Raw genomic sequence first — 25358 nt, forward strand, 5'->3', positions numbered from 1 at the left:
AATCTCTAATTATTTTATAAAGCCAGAGTTAAGTGGTTCGAATTCCTTCCTATTACAGGCTTAAGACCTAATGCCCTATATATTTTACGACTTAAGTCAAGAGACGGTTTAACTTAATTATTAAAAGAATGACTTGACTATATTCCCATCAGTTTTACACTAAATTAAGCTCTTAAGTTTAAGCTGAGAGACGGATAATTCAAAAATTGATTGAAATATACCCCGATCATTATAATGATTACATTTATATTAAGCCGTCTCTCGGCTCAAATCGTAAATTTGCCTAGGGCATAAGGTTTATCTATATGGTTAATTCTAATTTTTTGAAAAAAAAAAATAACTTAAACTTATGTGGCACATGATCCATTGAATTTCAAAAAGATTCTAAAATTGCTGGTTAATTAGGATTTCGAGAGATTTGGTAACTAGGGTAAATCTTTCCTGTATATTTAGATATGCTCGACCTTAAAGAAAATTCGGAGAAGTTAGATTAGATTAGATAATTTTAAGGAAATTTTTGGATTTAAATAAAGTGGAAAACTGTGAACTTTACTCAGGCCATAAAGCTTCAGTTAAGTGGTTCGATTAATTCTAATACCTTAATTATTTGAAATCTTGCTTATCCTTGCCTAATAAAGGTTAGGGACCAATATAAATTCTAAATCTTAATGTGGAGCATAATTTATGATTTGGATATTCATAGTAAAATATTATATCTATGCTTAATCTTGAAAGTTTGAGTTAAGTGATTGATATTTGGTCGAGCATATGGTTTGAATTTGGACTTTAATATTTCCTTTAGACTAAAGGTTTGGCCCAGTGCCTAAATATATTGAAATTTTGAAAACAAGCAAAATTATTAGTTTATAATAATACAGCAAATCAATTTCTCTTCATACCCAATCGTATGTCAAATTTTTCCTAAAAATCTTGGTTAATAAAAATTAAAAATTCGAGAAATTACTTAATATGGCTAAACCTTAAATCTGAAGCCCATATAAAATTTTGGGAAGTACTTAAAAACTTGAGTAAAATGATTTATTTAGTTCGAACTTCTTCTCAGTTCTTATAAATTTACCTAGTTTGGCCCTAAATTAAGATTGGTTAATATTAAGTTCGTTTCTATGTTTAATCAGGGTTTAACTTACTGTGGATGCAGTTGACTTTAACCTCCAAGGTAGATTTTGGCCCTCTGTTGTTCGTAAGCTTTTTCTGTAATTCTCAAACTTAAGGGTGATCTTTACTTATACGATTTACCATGTGTGATCTACGAAGATCACTCTTAAGTTACTTAAAGAAAAGCTTACCAACAGCACGAGCCATAGTCACCCCCGGTTGGCAAAATCAATCGCATCTACGATGCATAGTTTTATGAAATTAGATTCATTCGTACTTTGATAATCTTGATCTTTGCGGTAGCTTGAAGGCCGTAGTTAGACTACAAGTAAGTCAGCCTGTGTATTATCCATATTACTTGAGAAAAAGTGATCATCATAGCTCGTATTTCAATTGAGTTTGATGTTAGGCATGAGCTTAATACATCTATTAAGCTACTGAACCTATGTTTCATCGGTGGATTACGGTATACTCAATATATAAAGACGTTAAAGAGCCAGGTCGATATCTAAATATTTGGAAAATACTTCAGTTACCCAATAAATTTCCGAATATAGCTCTGAATAATCAACAGACCTCAGTACAGTGATCATATTAGATAACTAGTAAATTTAAGACCTATTTTCAACCGATAAGCTCGATAAGCTTAAATAAAATAATCCTCTAAATTTAGATCCCCTCGTATTCTACAATCCTAGATCATGAATAAGGATATAGTCAAATTTGAAACATTTAGATAGTATTTAAGTTGAGACCTAAGATCTTTGAAAACTTACTAGGATTACTATTACTTTGGTCTTTAGTAAACTTCACTTACGAAGTTTAGTCGTTAATAAACGAATTTAGAATTTGAATTCAAAGTTAAATTCAAATTCTAAATTTACTGATTAGGATATGTAACAATTAATGAATCATGCTTAATCCAATGAGCTTAAGTTTGTGGATTTTGTAGATCATATTTCTGTAACATTACTGCACAATTGTTATCCAAAGAATAAAAGAATTCAAAAGAAGTCGAGAAAAATAGTAAGTTGATTTATGATTGAAATAATATTTAATGTTTAATCAAAATTGTAAAGTGTGATTATAATTTTTTATTATGTTTCTATTATTGTTGTTATATTTTATTCCACTCCTCTTTCAAATTTGAAAATAGGCCTTAAGGAATTCTGGAAGTAGCTAAAGCTATATGCGTTCGCAAAAATTTTAACCTTTGTCTTAAACTTTCATACTTTCATTTTGTAAATATTTTATTAAACCTAAACCTTCTAGAAATATTGGTAATATGAAATGAAAAAATCTGAAGTTGTATAATGTTTAACTTTCTGCGCAATGTTTTTCAGATTTAAAATTTATCAAAATAGAACACGAAAACACTGAAACTTTTTTTTAATTGTCATTGCGAAATCCCAAGATTCTTTAGCGTGTTAATCGAAATAAGGGGAGCAAAAAACCAATCCGTTGAGCCATTTCAATCTAGAATGACCCTTGAGATTGAATTTAATTATCAAATGAAAAGTAATATGATGAAATGAGTGGATTATGTGAGAAAACATCTGAAAGCACAGTTGGATTCAACCAACCCCTTACTTTCAAGGGGGGACCAGGGTAATATAAAAGAAATTATCCAAAATGATAACAGGAAGGGTCGTAGAAAATCCGTAAAATGAGTCTCATTCAACCACTCCCAGCACCAAAAGTCACTCATTGTCACCCAAGTCCACTCAACATGCATGCCGGGTCTCTGGGCTGTTTTTTTTTGGCCATGGACAAACACTCTAAATGGGACGCTAAATACGTGATAATACTTTTGGTGAGATTTTACCTTCTGTGCGATAAAAATTTTCCCGTGGAGTGGCCGGAACCGTCGCAACCCGGAATCGGACATCTGTGTGAAAAATGAATTAATTATTTCCATGTGACTTTTTCCATATTAGAACGTGCCCAGAGGACAATGATGAGGGTTCAAATTATATAGCATTCCAGTCCAAGTGGAAAAATTTGAATATTTCCCAAGCATATTTCTCACAGGGGTATTCATTTGGTTATTCCTAGTCCAAAATGTCAAAAAAGAAAGACTGGAATAATGGAGCCATTACACTAAAAATATTTATGGATCATAAATTAATTTAGCACATCGATCGACTAAATCAATTACAGGTAACTTTTCTCTGCTTTCTTTCTTTAATACAGCACCTTGTAAAACATAATAGTAACCTTCGGATTTTCTCTAATACCTCTAACCTTTCTTATGGCGTCTGCACACTAGTAGAAATTTCTTTAAAAAATGCATTTTTAAAGAAAATTTCCTTTATCCTTATAGGCAGAAACGTCAGAATGTTTTTTTTAAAGAAAAGGCATTTAAAAAAAATTCTACTAGCGTGTAGACGCCATTACAGATAGGGTAAGTGTGCCAAATTCCAGCCAGCTCGCAATTTCGGCCACCTTTTTTGTTCCCCGAATTTCCATGAACTTTTAGATTTTACGTACTCTAGAGATTATACAATGCAAAAGAATAACAAAAAATGTAGCTTCGACAAACAAGATGACGTGAAAAAGATATTGGAAGAATTCCCGAAGGGCAAGGAACTATGAGAATGAAGGTGGCCGAAATAGGGCACCAAAACTATGTCTATATTTTTATTCATTTTAAAATGTGTTAAGAATGATTTTAGAGTAAATAAAGACGGTAAACTCTTTACAAGGTTCCAAGCAACACTCTTTCACAAGAAAGAATAAAAAAAATCAATTTGCATTTAAATTTTAAAATGTTACATTTCAAACTTGAGACTTTGACGCTTGCATACAACTATGCCGAAATTTGGCACACTTACCCTAATCTTTTAAACATCATTGGTTCTGAAAATGAGCAGTGACCAATTTAAAGTAAAGTATGGGAAATTCCACTTCAAAACAAGGAAAATTGAATGATAGCTGCTTCAAATGCATCGAATTTACAGTGAAAGAATCATACCTATCATAAGCAGTTTCAGGCATAATGTTTGATTTTACAGAAACAAAACAAAAACATCTGATTTTCTGATTTCGTGAAAAACTTTGAATTTCCCGATCTTCTTGTGAACGTATTCAATGGAATCTTTGGACCGGTCAAATATTCTAGGGCGACGTGTACAGTGTGGCCCAAAAGAGAATGAGGAATTCAATAACTTCAATAGTTGTGACTGATGTTTTTGCAAAGCTGCAAAGTTCAATTTTCCTAAGATGTGAAGTTGGTTACTTTCGTGAATTTTCCTCCTCCCATAAAAAACGGCCCTTTTCTCCCGAGCCTAGAACCTTTGCCATCTCTTTTAGAAGACACTTGAAATGTGAAAAAGCATAAAATATTACACATCAAAATTGTAATTAAAGGCCCATTTTTTATTTTTGAACCTAGGAAAAAATCCTAGGCTCCCAAGATTGTCAGGAAATGTGAGGTAGTGGCGTAGCTATTAGAATATATGGCCATATATAGGAAAAAGTGTCCATACTTTGCATGGTCCCAAGCTTCATAATGACATATTTTTTATGTTTTTGATAAATGTGACTCCGCAATATATTTTAAAAATAGGAAACTTTCCCCTATTTTTTAAAATATGAGTTGGGTAAGTCTTATTGAAAAACATAAAAAAATTTCATCATTATGAAGCTTAAGACCGTACAAAGCATGGGCACTCTCATATGGAGATTCATTCAGTAACTTAGAAAAAAAGGGATGGCAAAGCGTCCCAGGCTTTGCGAGGTGCTCAAACTCGCGACTTAGATGCTAACTATACCTCAAAAGTACTTTCGTATCATTTACCAATTGATTTCCGGGCAGAAATTACTTATCGGTTCATAACTGAGTGATGTTTTGAGTGATTTATAAATCACTCAAAACATTACCCAAAATAACTTAACACTTAATCATTTAGTTTTGATTGCAATTTGCAAATCTGTACACATTTTTCATGTTCCAGCTAATGCTGAACTTAAGTTCCCGATCTCTTAACTTGAAAGATCTAGGGATTCTAGCCCATTTCTTTCGTTCAGAGCTTCTAAACTTAAACGTTTCGGGGATTCACGTCCAATTTTTTCTTCCAATTCAATCCAGGATCTTTTATAATCTTAAATTTAGAGTCAAAATTTTTCTTTGTGCACATGGTCAATTATCCGCCTGAAAAAACATGGTTTTGGAGGAGAAGGGGCGGAGTGTAGGGGAAAATGACTGGCATGTTAACGATTCTTGGGTCGACTTCTGGGGGGGTCCCTCTTAGGTTCCAAGTCGCTATCTTTAATCGTTTAGCCTCTAGAACTGGCGACAGACGGACAAAACAGCGTGACAACATTTCTCAGAAACCATCAGAAACTCGAATATTTGTTACGAAAAGTGGTCTCCGGGAGGAGGAAGGTGGAAATTTTGGGGGTAAAAAAAATCAAGGGATTATAATATATTATGATCTAAATGGAGTTTGAGCAGTAAAACTCAACTTTTACTTAGCTGAAACATTACGAATTTGCAAAACCTTCCCCTATATGGTTGCACTTAAAAACTTATAAGGGAAGTGCTCGATTTTATGAGTAGGAATGTTTTCGGTCACATATGATTCATTACCTATCTATTATTAGATGGTATTAGTCTAGACATTTCCGATATTTCAAAACTTTTTAAATTCATTTAATTTTACCATACGTTCATTGATAAATGCGTCTAATAGGACTTTGAGTTTTGGTCTTGAAAACAGTTTAAAATAATAATTTATGGAGGTTATCGTAAACAGATTTATAAACAGATTCGGAAATGATATTTCATTTGGCCCATTCGTGATTTTAGCTTTCGGGATTTTGGTGTTCGAGATTTTGACTTTCGGGATTTTGGCTTTCGGGATTTTGACCGGGACCCATGTAAACCAACTATTCAATCATAATTCAAATCAATAATTAATGAAAAACAATGACAAAATTATACAAAACATTTCTAAGTGTAATAGCTCCATAAGAATAATTTTATTTAATAAAAATAAAAGAATTTCTTTTCCCAGGAACCTCCCCAAAATTTCAGTGAATATCCAAAAGGGGAATGTGGGAAATGTCAACCATAGATAACATGAAAATTCATTTTGGTAGGGGGATGAGGGACTCTTTGGTGGACAACAATCCCTCTTGTGAATATTTAATCAATACTAATTCAGTTGTTTCCATAATGCATGGGATTCTAATGTAAATTTAAATACTGACCTGAGTGGTTCTGAATCTTGTCCGTCTCTTGGTTTGCTTTTTGGCTTGTTGGCCCTAGGACATCCGGACAAACTTCGGTGAGATGAATAATTGCCAGTGACATGACCAGAACCATCACATCCTGGCGTCGGACACTTGAGTTCCTGGGAATGTGATTGGATTTGCGTCCTATCTGGTCGTGGACATCCAGTTAAACTACGGAAAAAAATATTCCAAGAAAAAAATCCAGCCATCAAGCATATTCATTCTATATGCTGAATCAGGTTTCCCTCCACTTGTAGTTTTCCATGAGGGGAAAATATTGATATGAAGTGCCTCAATGGAGGAAAATCAAGCGGAAAATTTATTTAATTTACTTGTTAGACCTTGGTAATTGGACGGACGATAAATTTTTCTGATTTCCTCCATTGTTTTTCCAACCCTAGAGACACTCAAGTGACGAGAGAAGTTTTTCTCCAGTTTCGAGGAGAAAAAACAATAATATTTATTGGTAAATTATTGTTCAATAAATTGAGAGCATTGAGTCAGTGGAATTAATTTAGTGTGCTCTCTGACTAAATGGAAAAAAAAAAATCTTCATTCAAATTAAAAACAATGAAAATTTGCCTATGAGATGGAAATTTTCAAGCCATCTTTTTCATAAACTTAGAGACTCGATGAGAAAATTATTACAACTTCACTTTCATTTTGAGAAAGTTTCATGAGTTCAACTCGTTGCATTTGACCTCACAGTCTTGCCATAATTCTTGGTGTGAATTAGTGATTCAAGTTTAAGAGATTTAGCAGATTAAAAGAGTAGGAAAAAAATCTATTATATGCAGAAACTTTACCAAAAATTTGAATAGTTTTATGGAATATTTTTTATTTAGTTTGAACTCTCATAATTTCCTTGATTAGCTTCATAAAATGTAGATTAACCACTTCAAAGAAAAACTATCTAGAGACCGCATAAATTTTAGCCCCTTTCCTCTTCAAAATTTTACACAATGTTTATTCCAAAGAGGTTCCTTTAAGTGACATCCTAATCTAACAAATGGCAATAGAGAAATTAATTAACGTGTTTTTGGTCCTTTTCTGTGAACATGGCAAGAATATCTAATGACAAATGGAGCTGAAGCAAAAATTCTCTATGATAAAATTAGTTTTTGTTAGTGAATACCCCAGGAAAGAGGTGTTTTCACTTAAAATCTCGTCTCTTGGAGAAATGTTGGGGGAAAAGATATGACTAAAACACTGTCACGTGGATAACCACAGCAAATTTATTTTGCCTTCAAACTGACAAATTGCTGAACATACCACTATTGCGTTATGGTTGGTACACTGGGATAGAATGAAAATTTAATACTATCATATCGGGGTGGATGATAAAGTGCACCCCGAAACGGAAGACCTTCACGAGACGATGATAAAATGAAATACTAGGTGAGGTGAATTGGGACATTCATCGTATGGGAAGCTAAATTGTTCCAGCATAAGGAAACCCTCTACCGGAGTAATTGGATTATGGCAGTACATCAGTCCACCGTTGACTGTAATGAAGAATTGATGGTGGCCTTTGGTATGAATACCGGGCCACTCTGAGGAGACGTACAGAGGGTACTAATGCCACTTGAGAGTCAGAATCTTTAGCAGAGAGAGTACTCACCTGTCTTTTGTGAGTGGTTTGTCATGCTGCGGAATGTGCTGAGGCGGTGGCATCGCGTAGCAAGACGTCGTGCTAGGTGAGTAGCCGGCGGAAACGGGTGTAGGATATCCAGCTGGACCCACAGCACTGCCATACGGACCACTACACTGGTAGGCGCTAGGTGCGTAACTAGGGTAGCCTGTGGGCGGATATTCCGGCTGGACTACCATGCCATAGCCACTCGGGTGCGGACTGTATCCTATGTGAACAGAGAAAAGAGTATGACCAATACTAAAATTAAACTTCAATTTTCTATTTTTAAATCTGTTTTTTTTTAACATATCAGCTAACAAGGACTTATAAACACCATCTCCCTAATGTTGTACATACACTGAGAGAAATCCGAAAAAGTTAAAATAACTTTCCGGAAATGTTAATTTTACCCTGCATTATTGATCTGAAATAGGTGTAAGTATTACGCTTTTTAGGTGTATTATGGGTTAAAGTTACCCTTTTTCGTGTTAATTTTACACTTAAAAAGGTGGAAAATTAACATTAAAAAATGTTGATATATTTTTACACCTAAAAAGTGTTAAAATTATGAGGAAAAAAGTTAATCGCACCCTTTTTTTCTCAGTGTAGGAGTGCTTTCGGATAATTTGGCTGGTCCTCTTCACAGCAGATCTATGAACGTCTAACGTGATGGTTACTATCTTATGAGATTTGTATCCATATATCTATAACGTAGGTTTATAGTCTCGAGCCCTGGAATAGTCCATTATCCGCTCTCAGGAGCCCAGAACTCGGAGTTTCATGCTCTCTATTTCACATTTTTAAAGCTTTGAGAATGAATTCTTTTGGCCCATTTCGTTTGTTTTAATGTTCCAACTATTTGGTCCTTCAGTCCGGATCGTCTAGTAAGTAGTATTTTTTTAATTAATATGTTCCACAAGATTGAGCAATAGGTCGTTCCAAGATACTCTCAGAAATATTTTTTATGTGAAGAATTAGATACTAAAGGTAATGATTTTTTAAAGAAGAAATCCAGTTAATTTTTTTAATTTTATGTTGAAAACTAATAACATTTGGTTCCATGACAAAAATCGATGATAAACTGTATTCTTATAGGTAATGTACGTTTATAAAAGAAGTTCAAAAATGGTTCGAGGAATTTCTAAGGGCGTATTTTATACCTTTTAAGTTAAGAAATTAAGTGCTGAGAAACTGATAAAGAAACCGGTTGACCTATACCGTGCTATTCAAAATTCTTAACAAATGGTCCCTCGAGCCGGATCGTGAAAGGAATTGTATTCTTTAGGTGAGAGATTCTTCAAGAGCAGTTAAAAGATATATATCTTGCAAAAAAAATTCAATTTCAATCTAATTAAAATCCATAAAGAGGTGCCAATAACCCTTTATCCCCTTCAAAAGGCACCCCCATCTACCCAGGAAGTAACTTTGATATTAGGCGCAAATGCGTGGTCTTTTGGTATTTTTTTAAACTTTGGCATGAGCTATAAATTGAAATTTTTGTAGAAAAATGTAGCATTTGTTTTGGCTTCCGCGGAGCCAAACAACAAAAGAACCTTTCACGACAACGCCGGACAACATCCCCTTTGGTATTTCGCGAAGGGGTTTGGCAGAAAAGGGTTTTGGAGTTTGGAACATTTCAGAGAGAAAGAACACATCTCTATCGACGAGTTTTCCGTGTCATTGTTTTCTCATTTTCAATGGCCATATCGTGCAAGAGGTGGACGGGTGATGTTGATGGGCTCCTTTGTGGCTAGAAAAATACCAAGGGGGAAGGGTTGAAAAAACCACTGGGGAATCCCCTTTAGCGGAAATCCTTTCAAGTTCCCCACACTGGTCAGGGGTAGAGAAAAATTCCATCTTGTTCCACTCTCCGGTGCGACATGGGATTTTAATTATGAAAAATGATTAAATTTACTTACCACTTGGATCCCGGTAGCTCTCCATGTAGTGGGAGGCTCCACTGTCTGGCGTGGATTCCCGGCTGTACACCAGACCAAAGCCCACGGGTCTGGGTGGACCACTGAAGTCCACTGGCTCCGTTTGGGGTGAGCGTGGGGTACCACCAAAACTCTGGGGATGACCCATCCCTTCCGGATGGGCAGAATACTGTGGACTCGTATCACCACTGCAAACAAAATGCATTTCATTTGGAAAAAAAATTCTTTGAATTCTCACACTCGTTGCTGAAATAACACACTACGCTCACAATGGCATTCTAATGCACCAAAAAGGTATTTAGAGTTCAACTAAAAAAATACCTCACCAACCATTATCCTTATTGCACAAAAGGATTTTTTTCTCAAAGAGCTTTGTGGCTGAAAAAGTGTGAATTGCTAAGCACTATCTCCTACAATGGGAAAAAACTTTCGGATAAAAAAAAATATTTTCCTTGAGGGTTTAAAAATGCTGATGCATATGGATTAAAAAGGTTTGAATTACTTTTATTTCGTGTTGGATACTATGGCTTGTTATCCAAAGTGTAATCCTTAGTGGATGAAAATTGGATTACTAATGCAAGAAGCCGCTCTTATGAAGCTTCGTGCATCCTATATTATTTTTTACAAGATAGAAAGTCATCTTTTAAAGTCATCAATCCCCTTTAGGATGTCTTTCAAAATTAATCTTCAACTTTAACTCTTTCCCACTGGGCGTACATTTGCCTTTCGACTTTAGAAAACCCCCTCTTAAAATACCCAAAATCTCACAAGACACTGATGCTGAGCATAGTGACTAGAGGATGGGACTGCGGATGGTTTGTTGAGACAAGAAAATCCTTCAAGTGCACTCGAGATTAATGCCACTGTGAACTGATTGTGTCAGGAGTGAATTGTGTACGTACCTGTGAGGCAATCTGTTGACACTCAAGTCAAGTGTTTGCCCTTGAGGACTTGGCACTTGGGGACTCGCCAGGTGGTGTGGACTGGCACCGGGCTGGGGACTGCCGGTTTGCATACGCTGACCCCCGTAGTGGGGTGAGTTGAACCCATGTGGACTGGACGATGTGACACTGGATGTTGATAGATCAATGACGGGACCATTTGGTGAGGGTGACCCACCACCTTTTTGTGGAATTGGATGCGGAGCTCCGATTTTCACAGACAGATTTATCGCACTAAACCCCGGCGGAAGGGTTCCTGTCGATGGATCATAGTGATACATAGGCCTAGGGTATATAGGTGCTGAGTTCTCATCTACATCTTGCTTCATCATAGCATGAGCCATATGTTGCTCCTGTAGATACTTCTGTTGTTGGTTGATGTCCTCCATGCTGGGCTGTATGTACGGATACATATTGGTTCGTTGTGGAGGACAGTTTGGATCGTATCTCTCAAAAGCTGTAGTTATAGGTCCTACACCTGGATCATATGGCCGATGTGTACTTGAGTTAACAGATAATTCATATCCCGTGGGTACGCCTCGATTGCCCCCAATATCGCTGTAAGAGACTGTGGGCCTGGCCAAACCACTCAGATCATTCATTTGCGAGTAACGGATCTGCTGTTCCCTCAAATAAGGGTCATCAATGGACATAGGCGGTGGCACGGACATCATATCAAAGGGCCTCTGTGGCAAGTTCTGTGCGTTCTGCAACTGCGAGTGTTGATGCATCTCCAGGTACCCATTCATGTTCTGGGCATGCTGAAGTCCAGTCAAGGGTTGACTTGAAATAGGTGGACACTTGTTGAGACTCCCACTGTCTGCCGATGTCATCGAACTCGAACTTGAATCGTGATTCATGTAGGGATCGTAGGGCTTTGGTTGTGCTAACGGAGGCTGCGCCTGCGAGTTGTGATTCGTCTGTGGCGGAGGACTTTTACACGTCACCGAATGTTCGGATTTAATTGATGGTAGAATTTCTGATTTCACAATTGACTTGCTGATATTAGCGTTGGTGTTGTTGTTATTGCACTTCGCGCTGTTGTTGTTGTTGTTGTTACTATTTATACTCACGCTAACTGAGACAGGGGTATTTTTTGCTGGGTCCGGAAGTTTCTGTGACGATTTTGTAATCTTATTCTGTTCCACAGTCTGATTCTGTTGTTCAACTTGTGGTTTCTGATCAAACTGAGCGTTTTGTGTTGATTGTTGTGGTGAAAAGTATGCGTCCCCTGTTGAAACCCGATTGATCGGTTGGGGGGGATTCGATGTGAAATTGATGTTAAATGGATTTTTTGAGTCAATTTCTGTTGATGCTAAAAGTGGCCGATAATCCGTCATTTGATGACAATTCATCACTGAAACGTAATCAAGTATATGTTGTCTGTATTGCTAAGGTTGTCGACAACATCAACCACACGCAAAAAAATCAAACAGCAATATTTTTTTCAAAGAGATGATAGTGTTGAAAAAAAAAACAAGTCTGATGTTAAGAAACAAGACAGGAAATATCAACATCAACATTGAAGGGTATATAGGTTTCGCACGACATCAATGAGATATTATAGGTTGATGGAAGATAAAAGTATAACAAACCTGCCGCAAGTGCTGACTTTTGGCGATAAGTGAAACCATTTTGGTACTTTTGCTCTCGAGCAGCTGCCTTATTAGCTGCCGCCGTTGGACAACCGGAGAGACTTCTATGACTATTCCGATTCGAGCTTACATGCCCTCTACCATTACAGCCGGGTGTTGGACATTTTAGAATTGTTTCATGCATCGCCAATACTTGTCATTCAAATTTGTTTTTGAATTTCAACGGTATTTTTTTATCGGATTACGTGACGAATTTTTGAATGGAAATGGAGAAAATTCATTTTTAATATTGAGTATATTCTTCTAAAATAGGAGGAAAAAAATAACTACAACAAATCAACATTTTTTTAGTACAGGTTCAGTTGGAAAAGAAAATTTAAATAATAGTACATTAAACCTCTCTGACCCCCAACTTTGAGTAGAAAATTTCTTTTTTGTCTATATTCTAAAATTCCTTAGAGAGAGAGACTGAAGAAGAGAAACCAAATAAAACACTTAGCGGGGAGAGAGTTGGAAAATTAAATGAAACACCTTTTACGAGGTAATTATTAGACTTCTCATTCAGTACCAAGTTGAACTCAGAATAACGATAGAGAATATACTCAATATATTGACTTAACTCTCAAAAAGATATCTTTGCACCTCCTCAAAAGTTTGTAATTGTTAAAAGTTCATCAGTTTCACCCCGATCAGGTGTATATACCCTTAAGTTCCATCTCAACAAAAAAAAATCATTCTGAATGAGAAAACAACGAAGAAACGAAATAATATAAAATTAAAGAAAAGTTGCATATGTAAAACAATTCAAATTGAACTTGGTGGAAAAAAGTGGTAAGTTCTTTTATTTTCTTATAAAGCTCTCTACCCCGCTAATTATACAAAAATTGAAAATTTAAGAAATAAATCATGCGAATTTTGGCCTATCTTGGATGAAAATTAAAATGCAAAAGCAATGAAAAGACTACAGATTTATCATTAGAAATGAATTTGTGAATTTCTGGAAAATTGTCTTGTAGATAGAGTCAGTATACTCACTTTCAGGAGTAACTTTATCCTTTCTTGGGCATCCAGACAGGCTAATCCAGAAAGATGTATTTTAAAATGGGTTTCCCGGTGCAAATCCAGATTAAACTTACCTTCTGTGATGCGAATAGAGTCCTGTAACATGACCCTGTCCATTGCATCCAGGCGTTGGACATTTGCTTCCCTCTGGAAAGATAAGAAAAACAGAAAGTTCAATAAAATGCGCTTTTAGCTTTCAGCTTTTAAAGAGCTTTGAGAGATAAAGAGCTTCAGATTGAGCATGACACTGTTAGAAATCAATGGGGCTGGATTTTGCTTCAAGGGATTAAATTGCGAGATTGAATAAACTTGCTAAATACCCAAGAAACAAAATGACATTTTTTATTATGTTGAAAAAATAGAGAAAAATATGTTGCTTTTTGTTTGTTTTGATCTACGTGACCCCTTAAGAAAATTAAGGAAAATAAAGTAATTTCTTCAGAAAGATTTGAGTTATTGTTACTAAATAATTACCATAAAAAATATGTAAGTTTCCTAAGAAAAACATCTTAATAATTTTAAAGAACCTAATAAGAGCTGCTAAGTGTCGTTTTACATGAAGCTGAATGTTTAAGTTAATTAAATAATTACTTTATACACTTACGTAGAAGCAAATTTTACGTTTATATGGTTAGCAACCATGGTAACAATACGAATTATTCAGGCAAAAAGGGTAAAAATAACGTAATATTGTAGTAAGAAAGTGGCTAGAGCTCAGCGATACCCCAAAAGTCATTATAATAACGCGAGTATAACGTTTCCTTGACATTATTTGTACACTATGGCAAAATTTTGCTTTTTGCGTATTGCACTCTTTCAAATCGAAAAATAGCAATATTGTAGCCGGGCTTTTGCCCTGAAAGATTCCTCATGGAGACCAAGGCTTATCGCGGCCAATTGCCCGGCAGCGACCCAGCTCTGTGCCCCCATCCGAACTCTTCCAGGCCATGTTACCGACTGACTGACAGTGTCTTCTGTCAGCCAATTCCCCACACGGCGGGCAACAGAACTATATACCGCCAGTAAAAGGCCTTGCTTGGAGCGAGAGGCGGGAAATATGAATTTCCCACAAACAGGGAAGGGAATCCACCAGCCGGGCTCTATTTTGCTATCGGTGGAAAATCTCGACAACAATATGAATATAAAATTATCTCTGTATTAAATTTCTAAATTAATAAGTATGTTGGAATTATAAGCATGAAATCATGATTTTATACCCAAATAGCAATTTGGAGTAAGATTACCGTTATATGTATGTATTCTGGATTCCAAAATCGGGTCCTATGACGGTCGTCAGAGAATCGAATGACGGTAAGTGGGGAATAATATGACGGTAATTACGGAAGTCATTTGGCGTCATAATAACTCTGAAATTACTCGCTCACGACTAAAATATGTCGCCGACTTCCAGTAACTTCTAGTGTCCCTATAAAAAATCTTCCCCACAATTGGATATATCTGAGGGGAAATTTAACTTGTCAAATGGCAAATAGAACTATTCAGTGCTGTAAATTCGCAAAGTAATTGATATTTTCGCGTGTTTCCTCAATAATATTATAGTGTGCATTGGGACACATGTCTACTCTCCCAGTGATTCGAAAAAGTACAGTGCTGACAGCAATTAAGTTAAAATTAGGCAATTTTTGGCATGATAAACACACAAACATTTTTTTTGTTTAATGAAATTTTGTGGTTCAGGAGTTTGCTCCAGTTTCTGTAGTGTCCTGTGATTAAAATTTTGTGTCGAAAAGACCTATTTAATGAAAATTTTAAAAGATTTTTTGTATTGTTGCTATTCAGTTGGAAAATTTTCAACATGTCGGATGGCTCATTCAGCAATAGTCGAATGGCAAAAATTTTCGCAAATGCGAGTAGTGAATTAGGGAAAAAATAGAGATATTTACATAGAACTTAGTAGAAAACGACAGAAAATGTGATGAATTGTTGAGAAAATAGTGTCTACGGTGATAGTGCAATACAAAGTTGTGAAGTGTACTTAACGTCTTCATTCAACGTGCGTACGTTGATTTCGTAGCTATGCGGTAGAGAAAGACGCCAAATGCATTATTTTTGGCGCGTCACTTTTTGTACGGAAAAAGACCGTCGTTTGGAATTGCTTTTGTTACCGCATGGCAGAATAAACTTTAGAACCGTAAAATAACGATAATATTACTAATTCAATCTTGAGTAAAGCTGTGACCAAAATATGACGCGAATACAACTAATTTTTATAATTCCAATTATGAGCAATTTTTTGACCATTTCTTGTATACCAAAAACCAGTCATTTTTGAGTCAGAGTCATTTTTTGCGGATTGTGTAAAGTTTTTAGAGAATTCTATAAGACACCAGGAATATGCAAATAAATTTGGTACATTAAAGGTCCTTCGAGGTATCGTCTTTAAGACTTTTGTCCCCAACTCATGTCATCGACTTCCAATCACAATGGGTTTCACTTCTTCTTCTTGGCAAAGAAACGCACCTTTTAAAACATAATGAGTTTCTCCTCAATTTTAATCATTTAGAGACGCATTCCCGTCACTCTTTTCTCATCTCTTGAATTATTTCCCTTCTTTTGCAACCCATCTAACATGCTGAGGCACTTTTCAATCCATCCACCATAATTCCGTGGTTTTTCCACGACAAGCAGCAACGAGAGAGCATTATACACAGTGGTTGATGTTGGGAAGGAATTATCTGGATGCCACCCTATTGAGAGAGCCCCCCTATTTGCCATCTCTCATACCATCATCAACTATTTCACCAGTATTTTCAACTTAATAAAATAAAACGTTGCGTTGTTTTCTACATCCTTTTAACACATTTCGCAGTTGGGTCTGAGGAAATCGTGGGGAGTGTTTGGGGGGGTGTGGATGTCTGTTGAACAGCACAAAACGATTTTCCCAACACTCGAGTATTTCATAAGACTCAATGCACAGAGCTAATGGTTGTTGCGAGTGCCACAATCTATGTTGAAAGTCGCTACATTCTGGAGATAACATGCAGTCCCGAAAATGAAGAATATACCCACCCAAAATGAAATGCGAAGCTTTAATTTTTCCTTCCCAGCCAGAGGAATGTAGAGACTCCTTAAAGTAGCACTGTCTTGATTCCAAAGGGGTGATCATGGATCTTAAGTAGGGGTGTAAAGGACAGTTTTTACCCCGTTTTTCCCTTGTATGCTAAATGGCGTTCAACCCTTATTTCACGTGTAGCACAGGTCATATTTTATTTAGGTACTTTAGCTGAGGTACAAGACAATAAATTCCATGTTGCCATTTGGAGGATTATTTAATTTCTCGCCTCTGCTGAGAGAGGGGTGCTAGTGCTTGAGAAACCCTGGTCACGTTTCGCCTAAAGATTCTTGAGTGTTGACAAGTGTCTCCATAATTGTATATTCTCTCTGTGAAATACGGCACACCTTCTTCTTGGATCTTTTTACTTGAATCTTCCTTATGAGATATTGGTACACCATGCAAAATAAGGATGGTGCACGAATACTAAAAATGCGTTTAGTCTAACAATTTCTCAATTTCGGTTTTCCGTCCATTGGTTATGAACACATTGACAATTTGAGAATACTGATAAATTATCAACACATTGGTAAAGTAAAGATATAACATTAAGTTGCTCAAGTTCAATATGTAAGTTTATATTTTTTAAACTTGGAAAATATTTCTCGTTAACTTGAAAAAACGGTCGCAGTTCTAATTTTTAGATGGTAGGAATGGGCAGTTTCATGCATGCAGAGGATTTGAAAATATAAATGGAAATAAATATATACATAGTAAAAATTATTTTTATTTAAAAATTTTGAATGTTGGTCAGTAAATTACCCAGACTATACCTTTACAAAAATGTGTCTAATTTTTTATTATATTTAAAATTCAAGCTCCTTAGGGATAAAAAGTGCTGCTCTTTAAATTTCATTAAAATTCAATTATGCTTAAAAAATTCCTACCTACGTACCATAAGCTGCTTTAGACTTATATTTGTTTTTTTTAGACACTATTAGATGGGTCCTAAAGACAAATATAAGCTGGGTAAAATTGCCCCATCTTCTCTAAAACTTAAGTGCTAATTGCAAAAAAAAGTGAAAAATTTTGATCAGAATTTCAGTAAATTTTCCCAGTGAAATATAGAATTTATAAGTAGATAATTAAAAGGGAAGTAAACTTTATACTCAAATATAGTTAAATATTCTTGGCAGAATGGAAGTAAAAAGTTACAAGGCGTCCTTTCAGTAAGAAAAAGCATTTTAGATTTCGATTTAATTTTATTTTCAGGACTTTCAGATTTCCGATCATTTTACTGCTTGAAATCAATGAAAGAGCAGTTAAACAATCTGCTTTTTTCCAACTGGTCACCGCTCTTGAGTTTAAATGGTAAGTAATGGAAAACTGCCCTAGTTATTCCAATCCCAAAGATATCGAACCCCACTTTACCTTCGGACTTCAGACCTATTAGTCTACTATCATCTCTTTCGAAAGCTTTCGAGTTTCTCTTACATGAACAAATCTCCCTTTATTTGTCCGATAATAACTTATTCTGCGCCAACCAGTCGGGTTTCCGCAGTGGGCACAGCACTATGTCTGCCCTTCTCCGAATAAATCATGATCTGGCGGCTGCTATTGATCGCAACCACTTTGTGGTATTGGTATTGCTAGACTTTACCAAAGCTTTCGATAGCCTGCCTCACGATCTGATTTGTTTCAAACTTTTTAATCTTTTTAATTTTTCTTCATCTGCGGTTTCTCTCATCCAGTCCTACTTCAACGGTCGCTCCCAAGTTGTCAGGCACTCTGATAAAATATCTTCTTCTGCTTCTTTAACTAAGGGAATTGGCCAGGGATCTATCCTTGGTCCTCTGATGTTTTCACTATTTATAAACGACCTTCCGTCTGTCTTGCATGGTTGTTCATATCATCTGTATGCGGATGACTTGCAGATATACGTGGAGGGCGATCCTTTACACCCTTATTCAGCTTTTCAGCTCATGAATGAGAATTTATCCAAGATCGAGCACTGGTCGTCCACTAATGGACTTCTCCTAAATCCAAATAAGTCGCAGGCCCTCATAATTTCCAAAAGATCATTAAACTTTCCTTCGTTTCCCCTTTTCCTACACGGAGAAATTATTCCGTATGCAGATCAGGTGAAAAACCTTGGTATAGTTTTTAACAAAACTTTATCTTGGTCTGATCATGCAACCTCAATTTGTCGAAAAATTAACTACTGTTTGTATACCCTCCGACGCTACCGGGACATCACACCTTATGACACACGCCTGCTCCTCTCACGAGCGCTACTTCAACCCATTTTCTCATATGGAGCTGAGCTCTTTTTTTTAGCAGATGGTGAGACGATGCATCGTTTGACAGTAGCCTTCAATAACTGTGTAAGGTATATCTGCGCTCTAGGCCCCCGTGATCACATTAGCCCGCATAGGGACGTTTTTGTTGGATGCGACCTACCATCCTTCCTTCAGATGCGTGCCCTTATTTTTCTTAATCGTCTCGTCTCTGCTGGAACTCCGGAATACTTGGCCTCTCTTTTGACGAGGGGGGGTTCGGCCAGGGTTCAGGGATTCATTGTGCCTAAAGCAGAGCGGGAAACCTTTTACCGCACTCTTTTTGTTAAAGGAGTAGCTTTGTACAACGCACTTCCCCGTGAGGCTCGTGACTCTCGCTTGGGAATTCAAAGGCATTTCCAGGCTGGGTTTCTCTAATATCTTTGCTTTTTTCATCATTTCTTCCTCAAATTTAGTATTGACGCATTTTTTTTTCCTCACATTCTTTTTTTTTCTTTTCTTTTTGCCTGCCACGTAATTGTAAGAGGATTGTAACCTATTTCGTGGTTTTTCAATAAACTTAAACTTAAACTTAAACTTAAACTTAATAACGACTACCGGTCTTCGTTGACTCCAAATAAAAATACATTATCTCCATGCGTTTTTTTCTTTCTTTCTTTTCTCCTCAATCCCGTCATCCTCTTCAAAACCGTGTTTTTTTCTTCTTAGTTTTTCTCAAAATTGACCCAAGCTTTTCGAATGATTTTCGGATATGTTTTAGAGGTAATCCAGATGAACATTTGTCCATATATGTCCAGAACAGACATATATGGCCGGAAATTAGCTGAGATTCTTTGCAATCTCAGCTTTTGTAGGGACAGGCAAAAATTGACCTCGTCAGATCGGGCCCAAATTTTGGATCTACGCGTTTTGGCACTCATAGATCACTAATATCATATGCGCTAAAAATCGATTTTCGTATACGACCCGTATTTGTTCTTTGGCCCGTAACCGCTTCTGGAGAGAGAACGGAGAGAGATATCGACAAGCGGTTCTCGGCAAAGGCTAAATGCCTTTAGGCCGCTAGAAGTTGGTGATGTCAGAACCACCGCCAACTCCCCTTCCACTATTTTGGAATACCCCGAAATTTTGTTTTCTCAATAACTTTGCCCCTATGGCGTTGATCGATCTCCAATTTTAGTATGTTATAGCTGAGCCTAAGAGCTTTCGATTAAAAAAAACTTAAGCCCCCCGACCACCCTGACCCGAGTTATAAGTGGTCAAGAATTCATTTTTTAATTAGTTATATCTCCGGTTCTAATTGTCAGAATTGGAAAGCCCTCGTGGAGTACTACAAATCCACTGTCACAGCAACTTCATTCGATTTAATCGAAGGTCCGATTAATCGGAAAATCGATTTTCGAAAATTCGATTTCGAATATTTCGAAAACTACACGATGCTGCTTTAAATTTTAGTATATTGTAGCTGGGGTCGAGACCTTTCCAATGGTATTTTGTTTATATACTGAACAATGTTACGAAATTACTGCCTAATTTATTGCAATCTATATAATTCCCAATTTCGAACTTGCAATTTTTTTATTTTATGAGATTTATAACTGAATTTTCTCTATTACACTCATGTTCTAATTCAGAGATGTGCAGAAACCGTTGAAACCGAATAAACGTCAAAATAAGTTTGTTCTGTTAGCGTTTTGACCATTGATGTACATGTTTCTTTTGACGTTTATTTGGTTTCAACGGTTCTTGCACGCCTCTGTTCTAAATGGTTAATTCCGCCTTTATCTGTCTAAAGAGAATTTGTGAAAAACATTTCTTAAGCAGTATATTCTGCTTTCTGACTAATTATAACTTAATTGATGAACCTAAAAAGTACTTTAATACGAAATTAATTTTATTAACCTTAAATTTTCAGAGAGGAAGTCAATCTGCCCCAAACGTCAATGGGCAAAACTTTCGTATTACTAATATCCATTCATTCTATAAAACAGGTTTAATTATTTTATTTTAATATTTATTTTATTTTAAATAGAATTAAAGTCTTCTTTAAAAAGTCTTTAAGTTGCCCTATTTGTTCAAGGACTTAGCGTTTCACAAACTGGCCGAGTTATTATACTTCTTGGCCCCTAAAGACAAGGGACTGGGAGAAAGGGTTGTCTCATTTGCTATTGTGACATGATTTTGGGTGAGAGATACACGAGTTAATATTCGTCACATCTTCCAAGGAGACTACATGTTGTTGGCCTAATTGGTAGATTTATGACTCTCACGGGAATGTCTTCTCCATGCAAAGAGTCCTCCAACCCAGGTTCCCTCCGCAAGGGTGCTAAAAGTAAAGCCATTGACTTGTGCATGCGATGTTTGATATGGAGGTGATATTGAATATTCGGCTTGTGTGTATTTGCAAAAAGTAAACACAAATCAATAATTAAAGTTGCACGGACAATGAACTTGAAGAAAGTTTTGGCGGAAAAGTGCAAAACTCCAGTTCGAAAACTCCTTTAGGAGTCCAAAGTCGGGAAGAAAAGTTTTATTTCGAAAATTTTCCCCAGTCTCAAGTAAAGAAGATATTTAACTTACTTTTCATATTATAAATCTCTTGCTGTGACTTTGTCGTGTTTCAAGAGGAAGGGGGGGGGGAGGATGGGAAAAGTTGTGGCCAGAGGAAGATGTCGCGCGACCGAAAAAAAAGTGTAGACAAAACTCTTCCTCATTCCATCATTTGTCCTGGGGAAAGTCCAGTGAACTTATTGTGTTGATATATTTATCTTTATTCGGCATTAAGGCGGGTGAAAAGTACTTTTTCTAAACTTTCTCAAAATGGTGCAACTTTCGGTAAAATATATTTTACACTTTCCCATTCAAAAATTTGGCCAAAGTCAACCAAAAGTTGTACATAATTTAAAATGGTAAAAGTTATGAAATCCATCGACCATCGCGGAAAACTTTTGAGACTTTCCCAAATGCTTTATATATAATCTACAGGCGTCATTTACTAATTTCCAAACCCCCCCTGCCTTAAAAAACTTTCTTCTTCTCAGAATACATCGATTTTTTCAGGAAAATTATTTTCCACACGATATTTTTCTATTTTACAAAAAAAAAACATTTTTAGACAAATTTTCAAGATCAATTTTGTGCTTATGTTGAACAAAATTTCTGGTAAAAATCAGGAAAATCGAGAAAAGGAACATGAACATATTTCTCTGAATTTTTCTTTTTATATGGATGAGACCAGGAAAAAAAAGCACATTGAGAAATGAGTCGACGCGATAGGTGAATCTTGGGAAAATGGGGCGGAACATTTCCACCCATTTCCGCTTCGGTTGGGCGGTATATAGCTTGACTGGAAAAAAGAGCTTTCTTTTTCTTGTATTCATTTGTTCACATTGGTAACACCAATGAAAAATGAGCGAACAGCCAAATGGAAGGGAAAGCAGGGAAAAGAGCTTTCCTCCCTGACTTCTATGGGAGAGTGTGATAAAATGCTCCAAATAAAAGCTTTCGATTTTTCTAAAAAAAAACTTTTCCACTGCTCCACACTAAAAGTGATTTTTTTCGCGGTAAATGAATTGCAGAGAAATTTGGATCTGATCCCAAAAACAAATATTCGTTGAATTTCGGTTGAGTGTTATTTTTGAATCAATTTTTGTATTATTGAAATAAAAACTGATGTATTATTGAAATTGAAAACTTTGATTACCGTCCACCGTTCAAGAATTTATTCAGAACAGTCTAATGATTCTCGGGCTATTATGAGATAAAGGCCAAAAGGTGAGAAATAGCGAATTAGTATCTTAATAAACCCCCATATAGTTTGATATACTGCAAAAATATTTTCGGACTGCTCAAAAATTCGTAATCGGTTATTTATAGGTTCTAAAAATTTCTCAAACGAAGATTTCGTCTATAAAGACCTTTACCTTTTCTTTTAAAGTACTAAATCGTTTCTGCTAATACCCTCAAAAAGTCAATGTAATGTCCTGAACATATGTACTTACGACTAAAGTCCAGAGACGACTAAACTCGTTCATAGCCAAGTCAGTTCCTGACACACTACAAACGAGGCTTAACATTTTCTGGCACTCACAAAACATAACTTTCGTGGGTTTTTATGCAGATATTTCTACTGAAATGCACTAGTAGTCCTTTAAAAATGAAAATACTTTTAAATTTACTTCACGATTCACGTATAACAACAAGAATTATTCACTAGAATCGCCAAAATTGGCTTAAGTCGCGAGTTAGCTTCCACCTCACAAATAATTGTAATTAACAATAATTATTGGACGTGTACTGAAACGAAAAGTGAGATTTACAAATCTTTAAATCCCGTAATAAGCTTAGGTGTCTTTACCCATGGATGACTGTCTTATATTTTACTAAACGCAAATTGAGCTAGTTTGGACTTGGTTAAAGAATTTTATTTACTGCAGTCCTTCAATAACGTAGAAAAAACAATTAGATGAAGAACTGGCGCGATATGTATCGTTAGAAGACTCTCCGGTGATGTCCAGTGGATTTGAAGTCACTTCACAAAGAAAAACACTCCTCCAATCTTGCCCAGAGCTTTCGGTCCTGGATATGGACCTTCTTCTTCTTGAGCTACATTTTCATCCATGTACAACTTTTCTCTAAAATTATTTTTTTTACCTCGAAATTGAGGTTCAAACGAAAATCGAGCACTTAGCCAAATAGAGAAAATCTTTACTATTTCACACATTTTGACTTTTTCTTTTTAAATTTAGAAAAGTCGGGATTTTACTCTAGGATGTAGAACAGATTGCTCTCAACTACACCCCTTTGCTCAGCCAAAAGGATAGATCATCCGACAGGTTAACGGCCAAAGCAGTGAGATGTTTTGGTTAAGGCCACTCTCAAGACCCCATGCATCACTCGCCCCTACTTCATTTTCATTTACCCCAAAGACTTCATACCCGTTTAACTACGCCAAAGGACCCGACGATCCCGTATTCTGGAATTGGGTAGAGAGGTCTTTGGTTAAAGAGTTACCACCAAGAAGTACCATAAAAACCCGATAGGATATTCCGGCTAGGATATTATTTAGTGTCACTAAATAATAAACAACGATATGATACGAGATTCATATCTGATGGCCTGGACCCACTTACGACTTAAGCCGAGATACCTCTTAGCGTATTTATAAACAAAATATTTGACAAAAATTCCCAACAGTTTCCCACTAACTAAGCCATAACTCGGCATAAACCAAGGAACTGATTAGTCAAAAACTGATGGAAATGTTTTCTGATCTTTATTTTGACTATAATTACGTTAAGCCTTTTCTCAGCTTATGTCGTAAGTGTGTCTAGGCTCTAGGGCATAAGGTTTAGTCATATGTTTTCACTTGTCTAAATTTTTATCGACCAAAACTTTTTTAAATGTGACTTCGGATTAGATTACATGGTACTTCGGCACATGGTTTCTCATGGCTTCTACACACTATAGAAAACCTATGTCCATAATTCACAGTTTTTCTACATTAACCATACGCAATTTTCTGCAATGCGGACTTTAGTGTGTATAGGCCATTAGGCTATAGAAAGAAACAGTGAAATTGATTGTTATCTCAGACTTTTATACTAACGGGAACTAGGTTATACCTCCAGTCTAAAGACCGCTTAATACGTGAAAGTTCTCTAAAATTATTTTGAAAGAAAATCATCAAAATCGGTTCGGGCATTGCACCCACAAATTCATAATTTTTATGTTTCAGTTATCTGTAGATATATAGTCTGATTTTATATAACAGGTAAAAGCAAAAAAATCTATCTTTATTATAATTTATTTCTTTTTTTAAAGTCACATTAGTAATTGCAATTTATTTTAAGAAACTTAGTTGAATTTATTTTTTCCCGCAGTATCATAAGGAACAAATTATTAAAATCCCTTAAATTCAATTAAGCTTTCCAAAAGAATAGCAAAAGATATTTTTTCTGATAATTGCATTAGTTTCTGAGCTACCCTTCTTGAAAAATCCACCCCTTTCGCTTAAGATGATGCGATAGATCCCTTCTTTAAAGTGATATGTTTACACAGTGAAAAAAGAATCACTTGAATGTTCTGTAGACATTGTGAAAGGACTCAAGCTATCTTCCCGCTAATGACGTCACGTTTTCTAATCCAATTTGTGGTCCATGCCAGTGACTTCTCACCCCGCTATTGAATTCAGCATGCATACCTTTGGTGAACCCCTCTGATTTCAGTTCTTGCCTTTATCCCCCGCACCTGAGGATTTTTACAGGGTTTCTTTGAGGAGCAATGGACGAGGCGTATTTGGAGGCTGATGAGGAGTCTCATTTGTGTGCAGGTCACACGTAAAGCACCTCTTTCAGATACTGTTGATCTTGTCATTAAAGTCAATGGTTGAATTTTGCAATAAAGCGCACCTCTTTAGTTTTAGGGCCACACAAAAGAGACACCGATTGAGACAGTAAATTCTTGGGGTTTTGAACTGAGGGGTATGAGAAATCCCAGAGACTGATTTCCATGCCATATAGCATTC

General features: G+C 36.1%; 1 protein-coding gene across 6 annotated transcripts in view; it reads right to left on the reverse strand.

Annotated features, from left to right (window-relative positions):
- The window catches only part of LOC129805769 (myelin transcription factor 1), a 63052-nt gene that overhangs the window by 19027 nt on the left and 18667 nt on the right, over positions 1–25358 (reverse strand). For 5 of the 6 annotated variants that reach the window (XM_055853904.1, XM_055853907.1, XM_055853903.1 and 2 more), the window contains 8 exons: positions 13597–13669; positions 13496–13536; positions 12461–12652; positions 10827–12222; positions 9907–10112; positions 7976–8213; positions 6331–6525; positions 2942–3004 (listed from right to left, as the gene is read on the reverse strand). In XM_055853904.1, coding sequence (XP_055709879.1) covers positions 2942–3004; positions 6331–6525; positions 7976–8213; positions 9907–10112; positions 10827–12222; positions 12461–12652; positions 13496–13536; positions 13597–13669 — 2404 coding nt within the window. The remainder of the gene's footprint in view (positions 1–2941; positions 3005–6330; positions 6526–7975; positions 8214–9906; positions 10113–10826; positions 12223–12460; positions 12653–13495; positions 13537–13596; positions 13670–25358) is intronic. The other variant, XM_055853905.1, reaches the window with a different exon arrangement.

Source organism: Phlebotomus papatasi, chromosome 3 (genome assembly GCF_024763615.1).
Source record: "Phlebotomus papatasi isolate M1 chromosome 3, Ppap_2.1, whole genome shotgun sequence".
Taxonomy (NCBI): Eukaryota; Metazoa; Arthropoda; class Insecta; order Diptera; family Psychodidae; genus Phlebotomus; species Phlebotomus papatasi.